Genomic DNA, 15,196 nt, shown 5'->3' with positions numbered 1-15,196 from the left:
CAGAGATAAGAGAGGGAAAAAAAAAAACCCGGCTTTTAATTCGTTTCTGATACTCCCGCCCGCAAAGAGCGTCTACTTAATGACCGTCCTAATCCCTCCAATTTTTAAATCTGAAACCAGCGACCGCCCCTCCTCGGAACTCCGCCCACTCTCGGACGAACATTCGAGAATATTTAAATAGTCAGCGCATGCGTAAATGTGGAGACGGCCGTACGGAGGGTCCTCGGTGCGCATGTGTATATGTGGAGACGGCCGTACGGAGGGTCCTCGGTGCGCATGTGTACATGTGGAGACGGCCGTACGGAGGGTCCTCGGTGCGCATGTGTATATGTGGAGACGGCCGTACAAAGGGCTTGTGAGCCGGTGTGATAATGCTCTTTGCTGAAAATGTCTTTCGTGCGTTGTTTATTTTATGTTCTGGCTGCTGGCGTTGTCTCTGGCAGTGGCGTGCACAACATCCCAGCCTGAGGATATTAGTTATTAACAGACTTGCTGAGTCTCAGTCGATGTGGTGATGGAATTAGACTCATTTGAAAAATAAACTGCATTCATGCTGTGGTGAATTTAATGAGGCGCCGCAAGTGAGTTGGAGGATATGAAGGACATAGGAATAGGAGCAGGCCATTCAGCCCCTCCAGCCTGTTGTGCCATTCAATAAGATCATGGCTGGCTGCTATGTATCCAAACTCCATCCACCTGCCTTGGCTCTATATCCCTTAATACCCTTGGCTAGCAAAATTAGAGGTGAGTGACTGCCCTTGACATCAAGGCAGTATTTGACTGAGTGTGGCACCACAGAGCCAGAGTAAAACTGAAGTCAATGGGAATCAGGGGGAAATCTCTCCTGTGGCTGGAGTCATACCTAACACAAAGGAAGATGGTAGTGGTTGTTGGAGGCCAATCATCTAAGCCCCAGGACATTGCTGCAGGAGTTCCTCAGGGCAGTGCCTAGGCCCAACCATCTTCAGCTGCATCATCAATGACCTTCCCTCCATCATAAGGTCAGAAATGGGATGTTCGCTGATGATTGCACAGTGTTCAGTTCTATTCGCAACCCCTCAGATAATGAAGCAGTCCATGCCCGCATGCAGCAAGACCTGGACAACATCCAGGCTTGGGCTGATAAGTGGCAAGTAACATTCGCACCAGACAAGTGCCAGGCAATGACCATCTCCAACAAGAGAGAGTCTAACTACCTCCTCTTGACATTCAACGGCATTACTATTGCCGAATCCCCCACCATCAACATCCTGGGGGTCACCATTGACCAGAAACTTAACTGGACCAGCCATATAAATACTGTGGCTACAAGAGCAGGTCAGAGGCTGGGTATTCTGTGGCAAGTGACTCACTTCCTGACTCCCCAAAGCCTTTCCACCATCTACAAGGCACAAGTCAGGAGTATGATGGAATACTCTCCACTTGCCTGGATGAGTGCATTCAAGAAGCTTGACAACATCCAGGACAAAGCAGCCCGCTTGATTGGCACCCCATCCACCACCCTAAACATTCACTCCCTTCACCACCGGCGCACTGTGGCTGCAGTGTGTACCATCTACAGGATGCACTGCAGCAACTCGCCAAGGTTTCTTCGACAGCACCTCCCAAACCCGCGACCTCTACCACCTAGAAGGATAAGGGGAGCAGGCACATGGGAACAACACCACCTTCATGTTCCCCTCCAAGTCACACACCATCCCGACTTGGAAATATATTGCTATTCCTTCATCGTCGCTGGGTCAAAATCCTGCAACTCCCTACCTAACAGCACTGTGGGAGAACCGTCACCACATGGAATGCAGCGGTTCAAGAAGGCGGCTCACCACCATCTTCTCAAGGGCAATTAGGGATGGGCAATAAATGCTGGCCTTGCCACCGACGCTCACATCTCATGAATGAATAAAAAAAAGCATCACTGCTTTTTGTGGGAGAGAGTTCCAAGCTTCTAACACCCTTTGTGTGAAGAAGTGTGTTTCCTAACCTCTCCTGAATGGCCTGGCTCTGATTTTAAGGTTATGTCCCCTTGTCCTAGACTCCCACCAAAAGAAAACTTTTCACTCTACCCTATTAATTCCTTTCAAAATCCTAAAAACCTCAATCAAATCACCCCTTAACCTTCTATATTCCAGGGAATACAAACCTAATTTATATAATCTCTTTTCATAATTTATCTCCAGTAACATTCTGGTGAATCTGCGCTGCACTCCTTCCAAGGCCAATACACCCTTTCTAAGGTGCGGTGCCCAAAACTGTACGCAGTACTCCAGATGTGGTCTAACTGGGGTTTTGCATAGCTGTAGTAAAACTTCCCTTTATATTCTAGCCCTCTAGTTATAAAGGCTAACATTCCATTAGCCTTTTTGATTATTTTTTGTACATATGGGCACAAAAAAAACACACTTTGCTAACTCTTTATAATACTAATCTTGGACTACTGTCCATAACATAACTTATAAATAAGATTTTGCCAACCAACACTGAGTTTTCAGCCCCTATCTGAAAGGACTGAAAAGAATTCAAGAACGAGAAGAAGACTGTCACATTTATCTTAAGAATTGGCAGCTTCTGGTTACAGAATTCTCTGACAAGTAGTCTTTAAAGGATCAGGACCCTATTCCTTCAGAGACCTGTTTCAAGTTGTCCACCATCTTTTATTTGTACTGTGAAGATTGGATGGCGACAAAGGAAATCAGAAAGATATTTTTACACAATCAAGTACAGGTGTGACTCAGGGTGGGTTCAAAGATTGGTCTACCAGAATCTGCCTCTACTCAAACAAGCTGTCAATCCGCCTAATAGTTATTAGGAAATGCTTTTAGTGACTTTGCAATTAAAAAAGTATTAACACATAAAGGCGAATCAGGCTCATTGCAGAAATCTTCTTTGGCCATACATAAAGAATACAGATTCGAGGAAAGAAAAAATAATACAGATTCGATCCCAACCTAGAGACGCTGGTACAGCAAAATTAAAGTGATCAAGCATATCTCATAAATAAATACATGGATATTAAAAACACATTGTCTTATAGTTTGAAATCAACACATCTTCCTATCCATTACACCAGCAGAATACTGTAAAATCTACAAGTGTTTTACTTGAATGCAATCCATACATTACTATTAATTGTGTAGTTAAACAGTTTGCAGAGCAGTGAACATTGCCGGAGTGAGATTTAAAATCAGATTGTAACGCCCATTTAAACAAATGGAGGTGTGTTTATTTATTTTTGAAAGCGGGATGCGCTAACACAGCGTAACCGTTTCAATCACGGTGAATGGATCTGACTGTTAAACACATCAGAGGTCATTAATACCCAATAGCAACACCGTGATTGACAGCTGGCAGTAGCCCCACGTGACGGCGGCGGGCGGCGGGCGGCGGCGGCTCCCACGCGAGCTTCAGTGCGCGCTGACGTCGGGAAGGACGCTCGCGAACGCGCCTGTCTTCGGATTCCAAATCAGCTGCCGCGGGACGCGGGCTTGACGGCGATGGCGCGCCGCTTGCAGAGGAGCAGCTGCGGGCACAGGGGAGAGGGACTGACAGCGACCGGAGCTACAGCCCCGGGGCAGCTCCTCCACTCGGCTTCGCCTTACGCTTACATCCCTTCCAAGAAAGCCAGGGGCTCGGTCTGCGACTACTGCCTTTCCAGGTACCGTTGGTGTCTGTCTGTCTGTCTGCTGCATGTTGCACATTGGATGAGAGTTACCTTGTAGCCGTCACTGCACATGTAGCAATGATCAAGGAGGCTGGGCATACCTTGCACGCCTGCTTTGATTCACATCTGTAAACAATTTTTACAACACCAAGTTATAGTCCAGCAATTTTATTTTAAATTCACAAGCTTTCGGAGGCTACCTCCTTCCTCAGGTGAACGATTTTCCACATCGTTCACCTGAGGAAGGAGGTAGCCTCCGAAAGCTTGTGAATTTAAAATAAAATTGCTGGACTATAACTTGGTGTTGTAAAAATTGTTTACAATTGTCAACCCCAGTCCATCACCGGCATCTCCACATCTTGATTCACATCATTCGACAAAACAAAAGTACTGCACTCCGTGTTTAAGTGTATTTGTCATCTGTGTTACTCTTTGTTTTAAGTTCTTAGCGTTTCATGATCTTAACAGCTTCGGGTTTTATGGAAGGGAAATCGTGTTTGACAAATGTATTAGTTTTTTTGAGGATGTAACTAGATAAAGGGGGACCAGTGCATGTAGCATTTTCAAAAGGCATTCGATAAGGTGCTACATTTTTTTTAAAAAAAAGGTTGTTACACAAGGTAAGGACTCATGGGGTGGGGTAATATATTAGCATGGATAGAGGATTGGTTGAAGGACAGGAAACAGAGAGCAGGGATAAATGGGTCATTCTCAGGTTGGCAGGCTGTAACTAGCGGGGTGCCGCAATGATCGGTGCTTGAGCCTCAACTATTTACAATTCATATTAATGACTTAGATGAAGGGACTGCGTGTAATGACTTAGATGAAGGGACTGAGTGTAATGCATCCAAGTTTGCTGACAACACAAAGCAAGGTGGGAAAGTAAACTGTGAGGAGGGCACAAAGAGCCTGCAAAGGGATATAGACAGATTAAGTGAGTGGGCAAGAAGGTGGCAGATGGAGTATAATATGGGGAAATGTGAGATTATTCACTTTGGTAGAAAGGATAGAGAAACAGAATATTTTTTGAATAGTGAGAAAGGAATTAACTGTTGGTGTTCAGAGAGACTTTTGTGTCCTCGTACAAGAAACACAAAAAGTTAGTATGCAGGTACAGCTGGCAATTAGGAAGGCAAATGGCATGTTGGCCTCTATTGCAAGGGGGTTGGAGTCCAAGAGTAAGGAAGTCTTACTACAGTTGTACAGGGCTTGAGTGAGACCTTACCTGGAGTACTGCGTACAGTTTTGGTCTCCTTATCTAAGGAAGGATACATTTGCCTTGGAGGCGGTGTAACAAAGGTTCACTAGATTAATTCTTGGGATGAGAGGGTTGTCCTATGAAGAGAGGTTGAGCAGAATGGGCCTATACTATCTGGAGTTTAGAAGAATGAGAGGTGATCTCATTGAAACATATAATATTCTGAGGGGGCTTGACAGGGTAGATGCTGAGATTTTCTCCTGGCTGGAGAGTCTAGAACTAGAGGGCATAATCGCAGGATAAAGGGTCGGCCATTCAAGACTGAGATGAAGTGGAATTTCTTCACGCAGAGGGTTGTGAATATTTGGAATTCTTTACCCCAGAGGGCAATGGATGCTCATTCGCTGAGTATATTCAAGACTGAGATCGATAGGTTTTTGGACACTAAGGGAATCGAGGGATAAGGGATAGGGTGGGAAAGTGGAGTTGAGGTCAAAGGTCAGTCATGATCTTATTGAATGGCGGAGCAGGCTCGAGGGGCCGTTTGGCCTACTCCTGCTCCTATTTCTTATGTTAACCTGGCTGGCACAGGATAGATAAACTGAATCGAAGACTGATAGGAACAAGGAGATTATCTTTTGGTTGCCAACCCTCCAGGATTGTCCTGGAGTCTCCAGGAATTGAAGATTAACATCCAGGACACTGCTGTGAGCAACAACCTGGGAGAAAAATCATGGGGGCATTAAATAAATTGTTTTTTTTTTCATTTTCTTTGACTGAGTATTTTTATATTTTTGAGTAAGTATTCAAACAGCTTTTACCCCATTACCAATATCTTATAACTAACAATTAAGAATTATCCAATTGGATGATGAGTCGGTACGCTTTGCAATTGGCTTGGGAAGGCGGTGTGCCACAGCGATGGATATATCGGGGGACCAATGGTGGGGGCAGGGCTGTTTGGAGGTGGGAGGTCGTGTGATGAAACCTCCAGGAATACGTCCAACCAGAGTTGGCAACCCTGCTTTAGCTGCTAATACAGAGGAAGCAATTGAAACTTTTTAAAACTAGATATTGAAAGGGCAGAGGGGTCAGATTTCTAACACAAGCAGAAATTTGAGGCATTTAATGGATAAGAAGTTTAAGTAAAACAGGAAATGCAGGCCAAGTAAATAAATGCAGAGGCTGAAAAAACCCTAACATTAAAGTAAGGAACACACTTGCCTGTGCTAGAAACATTGGGAACAAGCTGGAATTGGAAGAAATGATGTCCTAGAGATTGTAGAAACATGAAGTGAATTTCAATGCAGACATAGTTGTTCAGAAAAGAGAGATTATAAGGAGGAGTAGCTTTATATGAACACAATAATATGGATGTAAAGGAAATTGAAACAATATTTCAAGAGAAAGAGGAAAAAATAAACACTGGTTGTTCTTTTAAAAAGGCAGAAGATTGGATTATCATTTGAGAACCAAAGAATCATAGAAATTTACAGCACAGGAGGCCATTTCACCATTGCGTTCTGACACATTTTTGCTAGAACAATCAAACTATTTCATAGAATTTTACAGCACAGAAACAGGCCATTTGGCCCAACAGGTCTATGCCAGTGTTTATGCTCCACATGAGCCAATTTCACTGCCTTGCATCTTCCTGTGCATGAAATATTCATTCAATCTTCCGTTTAAAAGCTGCAGTGGTTTCTGCCTCAGCCACCCCCTGTGATGCCTGCTCCAACATCTACATGGAAAGAAATTTCACCCTAATGCTGCCACTCTTTTTAGTGATCATTTTAAAGTGATGACCTCCCCAATCAATGGAAGTTGTCTTTCCTTATTCACCTCCTCAAAACCGTTCACAGCTCTAAAAACCTCCATTAATTCTTCTCTTAGCTCTAGTGGAAATAGTAACACTATCTGAAGTCTCTCTCATAACCATAGTTTCCTATCCCTGGCATCATCTTGGTGAATTTTTGTTGTATGTTTTCTATGGCTTTAATGTATTTTCTGTAATGGACTGCCCAAAATTGCTTACAGTACTCTAACTCTGGTCTAACCAATGTTTTGTACAAAGTTATAATTTGTTCTTTACTCTTCTAATCTATGGCCCTAGTTATAAAACCCAGGACGCTGTTGACCGTTTCATGGCTTTATCTACCTGTGCTTATACCTTCAGAGAATTATGTATTTGAATCTGCCTTTTTGTTCATGCATACCATTCAGCATCTTTCTACCATGTATATACTCCCATTCTTTGTTTTTCCTCTGAAAATATATATTGAACACTTATCCACATTAAATCAAATCTCTTTTTAAAAATTGATTCTCGAGATGTGAGTCTCGCTGACAAGGCTGGCATTTATTACCCATCCCTAGTTGCCCTGACAACCGAGTGGCTTGCTAGGCCACTTTAGATGGCAGTTAAGAGACAATCATGAAGGAAAAATATAACCAAGGGCAACAAGTGTAATATTTTTTAGTTTCACAACAGTAAAGGACTGATTTAGGGAAGAAATTAGATCTTTAAAAGATAAAAGCGGTGGAATAATTGAAGGTGAAAAGAAAATAGTTAAACTACTCTGGTCATTTTCCAGCGATGTTAATGTTAAATCAAAAGCAAAATGCTGCGGATGCTGGAAATCTGAAAACAGAAAATACTGGAGAAGCTCAGCAAGTCAGGCAGCATCCGTGGAGAAAGAAACAGAATTAACATTTCAGGTCAAAGACCTTTTGTCAGAACTGGAAGATGTTAAGAGTTAAAGTTTTTAAGCAAGTACAGAGTAAGCGGGGGGGGGGGGGGGAAGGAAAGGAAAGAACAAGAGAGGGCACGAGTGATTAAATAACAAAAGAGATGATGGTGCAAGGCAAAGAGGGTGGTAATGGGACAGGTTAAGAAACAAAAGATTGATCAGGAGTAGCTGTAAATGGCAGCAGCAGAACCATTACCAGCACTAGCTGACCGAAGTAATGGGAGCAGTGGTTATGATCTGAAGTTATTGAAATCATTGTTGCGTCCGGAAGGTTGTAAAGTGCCTAAACGAAAGATTAGGTGCTGTTCCTCAAGCTTACGTTGAGCTTCATTGGAACAGTGTAAGAGGCTGAGGACAGAGAGGTCAGAGTAGGAGAATTAAAATGGCAAGTGACCTGCAGATCAGGGTCACGCTTGCGGACAGAGCGGAGGTGCTCAGCAGACCGATCACCCAGTCTGCGTTTGGTCTCTCCCATGTAGAGGAGACCGCGTTGTGTGCAGCGGATATAGTACACTAAATTGAAAGAAATACAAGTAAACCACTGTTTCACTTGGAAGGAGTTTTTGGGGCCCTGGATGGTGGGAAGGGAGGAGATGAAAGGGGCAGATGTTGCATCTCCTGCGCTCGCACGGGAAGGTGCCACGGGGAGGAGAGCGGGTGTTGGTGGTGATGGAAGAATGGACCAGGGTGTCGCAGAGGGAACGGTCCCTTCGGAATGCTGAAAGGGGAGGGGAAGATGTGTTTGGTGGTGGGACCACGCAGGAGGTGGTGGAAATGGCGGAGGATGATGTGTTGAATGTGGAGGCTGGTGGGGTGGAAGATGAGGACAAGAGGGACCCTATCATGGTTCTGGAAGGGAAGGGGTGAGGCCGGAAGTGCGGGAAATAGGACGGACACGGTCGAGGGCCCTGTCAACTGTAGTGGAGTGGAATCCTCGGTTGAGGAAAAAGGAAGACATAGCGGAAGCACTGGTGCGGAAGGTGGTATCGTCAGAACAGATGAGATGGAGAAACTGGGAGAAAGGAATAGAGTCCTTCGAGGAAGCGGGATGGGAAGAAGTGTAATCAATGTAGCTGTGGGAGTCGGTGGACTTATAATGGATATTGGTTGACAGCCTATCCCCAAAAATGGAGGTAGAGAAGTCGAGGAAGGGAATAGTCGGAGATGGACCATGTGAAGGCGAAGGAAGGGTGGAAATTGGAAACAAAGTTGATGACATTTTCCAGTTCGGGGTGAGAACAGAAACGGCATCGGTACAGTCATCAATGTACCGGAAAAAGAGAGGGGGTCTTGAGTAGGACTGGAACAAGGAATGTTCCATGTATCCCACAGAGTCAGGCATAGCTGGGACCCATACGGGTTCCCATAGCGACACCTTTTTATTTGGAGGAAGTGAGTGGAGTCAAAGGAGAAGTTCTTCAATATATGGACGAATTCAGCCAGGCGGTGGGGGGGGGGGGGGTGGTGGATGGGGACTGGGGACTGGTTGGGCCTCTGTTCAAGGAAGAAGTGGAGGGCCTGCAGGCCATCCTGGTGGGGGATGGAGGTGTCGAGGGACTGGACGTCCATGGTGAAAAGGAGATGTTTAGGGCTGAGGAACTGGAAACTGTTAAGTGGCGGAGGGGTCAGAAGAGTCGCGGATGTCGGTTGGAAGAGACTGGACAAGGGGAGAAAAAAGAATCAAGATAGGAGGAAATAAGTTCTGTGGGGCAAGAACAGGCTGAAAAGATGGGTCTCCCAGGCCAGTCCTGTTTGTGGATCTTGAGAAGGAGGTAGAAGCGGGCTCTGTGAGGTTGGAGGCTGTGGAGGGAAGATCTCCAGAGGAGATAAGGTCAGTGACATAAGAACATAAGAACATAAGAAATTGGAGCAGGAGTAGGCCAATCGGCCCCTCGAGCCTGCTCCGCCATTCAATAAGATCATGGCTGATCTGATCCCAACCACAAATCTAAAGAACACAAGAAGTCGGAGCAGGACCCGGCCACATAGCCCCTGGGCCCTCTCCGCCACCCACAGGGCATTGACCGATCCGAACTCAGCTTCATGTCCAATTTCCTGCCCGCTCCCCATAACCCCTAATTCCCTTTACTTCTAGGAAACTGTCTATTTCTGTTTTAAATTTATCTAATGATGTAGCTTCCACAGCTTCCTGGGGCAGCAAATTCCACAGACCTACCACCCTCTGAGTGAAGAAGTTTCTCCTCATCTCAGTTTTGAAAGAGCAGCCCCTTATTCTAAGATTATGCCCCCTAGTTCTAGTTTCACCCATCTTTGGGAACATCCTTACTGCATCCACCCGATCAAGACCCTTCACAATCTTATATGTTTCAATAAGATCGCCTCTCATTCTTCTGAACTCCAATGAGTAGAGTCCCAATCTACTCAACCTCTCCTCATATGTCCGCCCCCTCATCCCCGGGATTAACCGAGTGAACCTTCTTTGTACTGCCTCGAGAGCAAGTATGTCTTTTCTTAAGTATGGAGACCAAAACTGTATGCAGTATTCCAGGTGCGGTCTCACCAATACCTTATATAACTGCAGCAATACCTCCTTGTTTTTATATTCTATCCCCCTAGCAATAAAAGCCAACATTCCGTTGGCTTTCTTGATCACCTGCTGCACCTGCATACCAACTTTTTGATTTTCTTGCACTAGGACCCCCAGATCCCTTTGTACTGCAGTACTTTCCAGTCTCTCGCCATTAAGAAAATAACTTGCTCTCTGATTTTTCCTGCCAAAGTGCATAACCTCACATTTTCCAATATTATATTGCATCTGCCAAATCTCCGCCCACTCACCCAGCCTGTCTATATCCCCTTGCAGGTTTTTTATGTCCTCCTCACTCTCTACTTTCCCTCCCATCTTTGTATCATCTGCAAATTTTGATATGTTGCACTCGGTCCCCTCCTCCAAATCGTTAATATAGATTGTAAAGAGTTGGGGACCCAGCACCGACCCCTGTGGAACACCACTGGTTACTGGTTGCCAGTCCGAAAATGAACCATTTATCCCAACTCTCTGCTTCCTGTTCGATAACCAATCCTCCACCCATGCTAGAATATTACCCCCAATCCTGTGATTTTTTATCTTAAGTAATAATCTTTTATGTGGCACCTTGTCGAATGCCTTCTGGAAGTCTAAATACACTACGTCCACTGGTTCCCCTTTATCCACCCTATACGTTATATCCTCGAAGAACTCAAGCAAATTTGTCAGACATGACTTCCCCTTCATAAAGCCATGCTGACTTTGTCCTATTAAATTATGCTTATCTAAATGTTCCGTTACTGTCTCCTTAATAATAGACTCCAAAATTTTACCCACCACAGATGTTAAGCTAACTGGTCTATAATTTCCAGCCTTCTGCCTACTACCCTTTTTAAATAACGGTGTTACATTAGCAGTTTTCCAATCTGCCGGGACCTCTCCTGAGTCCAGGGAATTTTGGAAAACTATCACCAAAGCATCCGCAATCCCTACTGCCACTTCCCTCAAGACCCTAGGATGGAAGCCATCAGGTCCAGGGGATTTATCCGCCTTGAGTCCCATTATTTTACTGAGTACCATCTCTTGAGAGATTTTAATCGTATTTAGCTCCTCCCCCCCGAGAGTCCCCTGTTTGTCCAGTGTTGGGATATTCTTAGTGTCCTCTACTGTAAAGACTGAAACAAAATATTTGTTCAGCATTTTTGCCATCTCCATGTTTCCCACCATTAATTTCCCGGTCTCATCCTCTAAGGGACCTACGTTTGCCTTAGCCACCCTTTTTCTTTTTATATAACTATAGAAACTCTTGCTATCTGTTTTTATATTTTTTGCTAATTTCTTTTCATAATCTAACTTCCCTTTCTTAATCAATCCTTTAGTTACTTTTTGCTGTCTTTTGAAGAATTCCCAATCTTCTATCCTCCCACTAAGTTTGGCTACCTTATATGTCCTTGTTTTTAGTCGGATACTATCCTTGATTTCTTTACTTAGCCACGGATGGCTGTCATTTCTTTTACACCCTTTTTTCCTCAGTGGAATATATTTATTTTGAAAGTTGTAAAATAACTCCCTAAATGAACACCACTGCTCATGTACCGTCTTACCCTTTAATCTATTTTCCCAGTCCACTTTAATCAATTCCATTGTTTACGGTACGGGAAACAATGGCTTGATGTTTGTCGGTGGGGTCGTGGTCCGGGGGAGGTAGGAGGAGGTCGGAGAGTTGGCATTCAGCCTCCGCAAGGTAGAGGTCTGTTCACCACACAACTACAGCACTGCCCTTGTCAGCAGGGTTAATGACAATGTCAGGGTTGGACCTGAGAGAACGGTTAGAGTGAGTGAGGGGAGTAGAGAAATTGTGACAGCCGATGTCACGGCAGCAGTTCGCAATGAAAAGATCGAGAAGGTAAGAGGCCAGAGGGGGAGGGGTCTAGGTGGAATGAGAATTCTGAAGACTGGAGAAAGAGTCCACTGTGTGTGGGGGGGGGAAGACTCCTGGCCAAAGAAGTGGGCACGGAGGTAAAGGCAATGGAAGAAGAGCTCAGCATCGTGTCGAGCTCGAAATTCATTGAGGTGGGGGCATATACCATGTTAATGTTGACAATAGAGAACACAGTAAAATGTAGCAGGGAGAAGATTAAAATGAAAATTATTGCTGCATGAGGACAGACACAAAGTTTATCAGGACAGAGAGTGTGAACCCACTGACTAATGGTAGGGCTAAAAGTCGTGGCTGTAGATTAATGTTCAGTGCATGCGTTGTCCATTGTGTCACACTTCTGCATCATGTATATGTTCAAATTTCTGCAGCTGACGGGCTGAGTGTTTGTAGTGATTTAGGTAATGCCAAGCTTGGATTTGAAATTGTCATGACTGTTTGTAGCTGGAATTGAGGGAGATACTGGAGCCTCACAATCAGGAGGTCCTGGGAAAGACTGTGTTAGCGTAGGAGATTTTTTGATGAGTACAGTTTGTCAAGAGTTCCAGGTTGCGATGGTGCTCTGTCGGGCTTGCTGCCTCTCACCACCAGCTGGCTTGTGCTAAATGCATTAAAAGAAGTTCCTGAATTTATTGGACATTTGCCAATGGCTCTAAGGAAGTTAGTCGTGTTGGAACTTATTAGTATCCAGAGGACTTGCGGTTTGTAAGTGTCAGCTTGGCTCAGTTGGGAGCACTGTTGCCTCTGGGTTAGAAGGTTGTGGGTTCGATCTCCACTCCAGGATTTGAGCATATCATCCAGGCGGGTGCTTCAGTGCATTACTGAGGGCTTGTAGCTTTGTTGGAGATGCCGTCCTTCACATGGGACGTTGAACCGAGGCCCAGTGCGCTTGTTGCGGTGAGCATTAATGGTCCCATGACTGTATTCGAAGAAGAAAAGGGGGTTCTCTTGGTGTCCTGGCCAGCGTTCCATTCCAGTTGTTCGTTTCATCGCAGTTTGCACACCATGTCTCACAAATAGCAATGTTCACCCAAATGACGGTAGCTGCACAATGTAGTTCATCCTACGTGAAGTGTGTGGGGACATTTGTCGGGCTTCAGCAGCAGCATCTCCCTATCCCACAACCTTCACCACCCGCAAGGGCAAGGGCAACAGGCGCATGGGAACACCACCACCTCCACGGGCCCACACCATCCTGACTTGGACATATCGCTGTTCACTCATCATCGCTTGGTCAAATTCCAGCCACTTTCTACCTAACAGCATTGTGGGAGCACCTTCGCCATACGGACTGCAGCGGTTCAAGAGGGTGACTCACCACCACCTTCACCTGTACAGCGATGCACTGATGGGGACAAGATCTTCCATTCACCAAGTCCTTTTGGGTCTCGCTGACGTGGCGTTCTCAATGCAATGTAATCCATGACACCATCCAGGACAAAGCAGTCTGCTTGATTGGCAGCCCATTCACCACCTGAGATACCCACTCCCTCCACCACCAGCGCATCGAGGATGCAGTGTGTGTTATCTACAGGATGTGCCGTAGTAACTCGCCAAGGCTTCTTCATCAGCACCTCCCAAACCTGCGATCTCCACCACTTAGAAGGACAAGGACAGTAGGTGCATGGGAACACAATCACCTCCAAGTTCCCCTCCAAATCACACCTCATCCTGACTTGGACATATACCGCTGTTCCTTCATCGTCGCTGAGTCAAAATCCTGGAACTCCCTACCTAACAGCTTTGTGGGAGCACTTTCACCACATGGACTGGCTCACCACCACCTTCTCAAGGGCAACTTGGGATGGGCAATAAATGCCGGCCTTGCCAGCGACACCCACATCCTAAAAATGAATTTTAAAAAATTTGAGAGATGTGACCAAGGCACTTAATAAATCGTGTAAACTATTGGTTTGAAGCTTTTAAATAAGTACCCCTCTGTTAACACCTTAAGTGAGTGGGACAGGGCCACATTTGTGTTGGGTGAACATGAACTGAGTTTGTTTTGGTTTAAGAACTAAGTTAAGCTTTAACACTTTTGTTATAAGAGGCAATTAAATCCATTTGTCCTTTCCTAGAATTACATCGAATTTACAGCACCGAAACAGGCCATTCGGCCCAACAGGTTTGTGCTCCACACGAGCCTCTTCCCACTCTATTTATTTACTTCATTTCACCTTATCAACATATCCTTCTATTCCTTTCACCATGTATTTCTCTAGCTTTCCCCTTTAAATGCATCAGTGTATTTGCCTCAACCACTCCACATGGTAGCGAGTTCCACATTCTCACCATTCTTTTAAGTAAAGAAGTTTCATGCACCCTGGGCCACACGTCAACTGTAGCCGAAGGTGAATGGGCTAGCTGCTCCCAGCCTTATACAATTCCTGATGTGCATAACTCAAAACATTTGGCATAAGAGGAATGACCGGGGATGAGGTGGGGAAAGAAGTGAAGGGGATATCAATCTGTTCATGCTTTAACCTTGCTTTGGAATAAAATCAAACCCCTATAGTTAACCATACTTATTATTAGGCAAAAAAATGAAGTGCAAATTACATCAAATGGACTCACTAGAAGTGTTTGTCAAATTTGTTGTAGAAATCGAGACAGCACAGATGGATGGAGCACTCTGTGTGGTTTATGTAATAAACTTGATTGGTCAGCAGAAGGCACTCCTCACAGATGGACAAATAGTTGGACTGCAGCGGCCAAGAAGGTTCTAGCAGGCAAGTCTGCTAACAAACCAAATCTAATCACACTGTCCTGCTCCATCCCCCGTAGGCCTGTGTTTTCCTCTGCTTCAAATATTCATCCACCCTTCTCTTAAAAAGATGTAACTGTCTCTGCTTCAACTACTCCATGTGGCAAAGCAACCAATGCTCTACAACTCTATTGGGTAAGGAAATTTCACCTATCCCCTCTCCTCACTCTGACAGTTTTAGATTGATGACCCCCTCGTCAGTGACTAACCAACCAAAGGAAATAGTCTTGCCCTGTATCAAAACCTCTGCTCCGGTGGAAATAGCCCCAATCTCAAATCTCTCCATCACTTCAAGTTCTCATTGCTGGTATCATCTTGATGAATCTACATTGAATCTTGCTTTGGCTTTACTGTCCTTTTCTGTGAAGGTTGGCCAAAACTGCACTCAGTACTGTGACG

General features: G+C 45.0%; 1 protein-coding gene across 3 annotated transcripts in view; it reads left to right on the top strand.

Annotated features, from left to right (window-relative positions):
- Positions 1-3,337: 3,337 nt before the first annotated feature.
- The window catches only part of smyd3 (SET and MYND domain containing 3), a 602,505-nt gene continuing 590,646 nt past the window's right edge, over positions 3,338-15,196 (top strand). The window contains exon 1 of one of the 3 annotated variants that reach the window (XM_067988627.1): positions 3,338-3,652. In XM_067988627.1, coding sequence (XP_067844728.1) covers positions 3,492-3,652 — 161 coding nt within the window. In that variant the 5' untranslated portion in view covers positions 3,338-3,491. The remainder of the gene's footprint in view (positions 3,653-15,196) is intronic. The other 2 variants (XR_010963601.1, XM_067988628.1) reach the window with 2 other exon arrangements.

This window comes from Heptranchias perlo, chromosome 8 (genome assembly GCF_035084215.1).
Source record: "Heptranchias perlo isolate sHepPer1 chromosome 8, sHepPer1.hap1, whole genome shotgun sequence".
Classification (NCBI taxonomy): Eukaryota; Metazoa; Chordata; class Chondrichthyes; order Hexanchiformes; family Hexanchidae; genus Heptranchias; species Heptranchias perlo.
The sequence above is the reverse complement of the archived record's forward strand: the minus strand, read 5'-3'. Positions and strand labels throughout refer to the sequence as shown.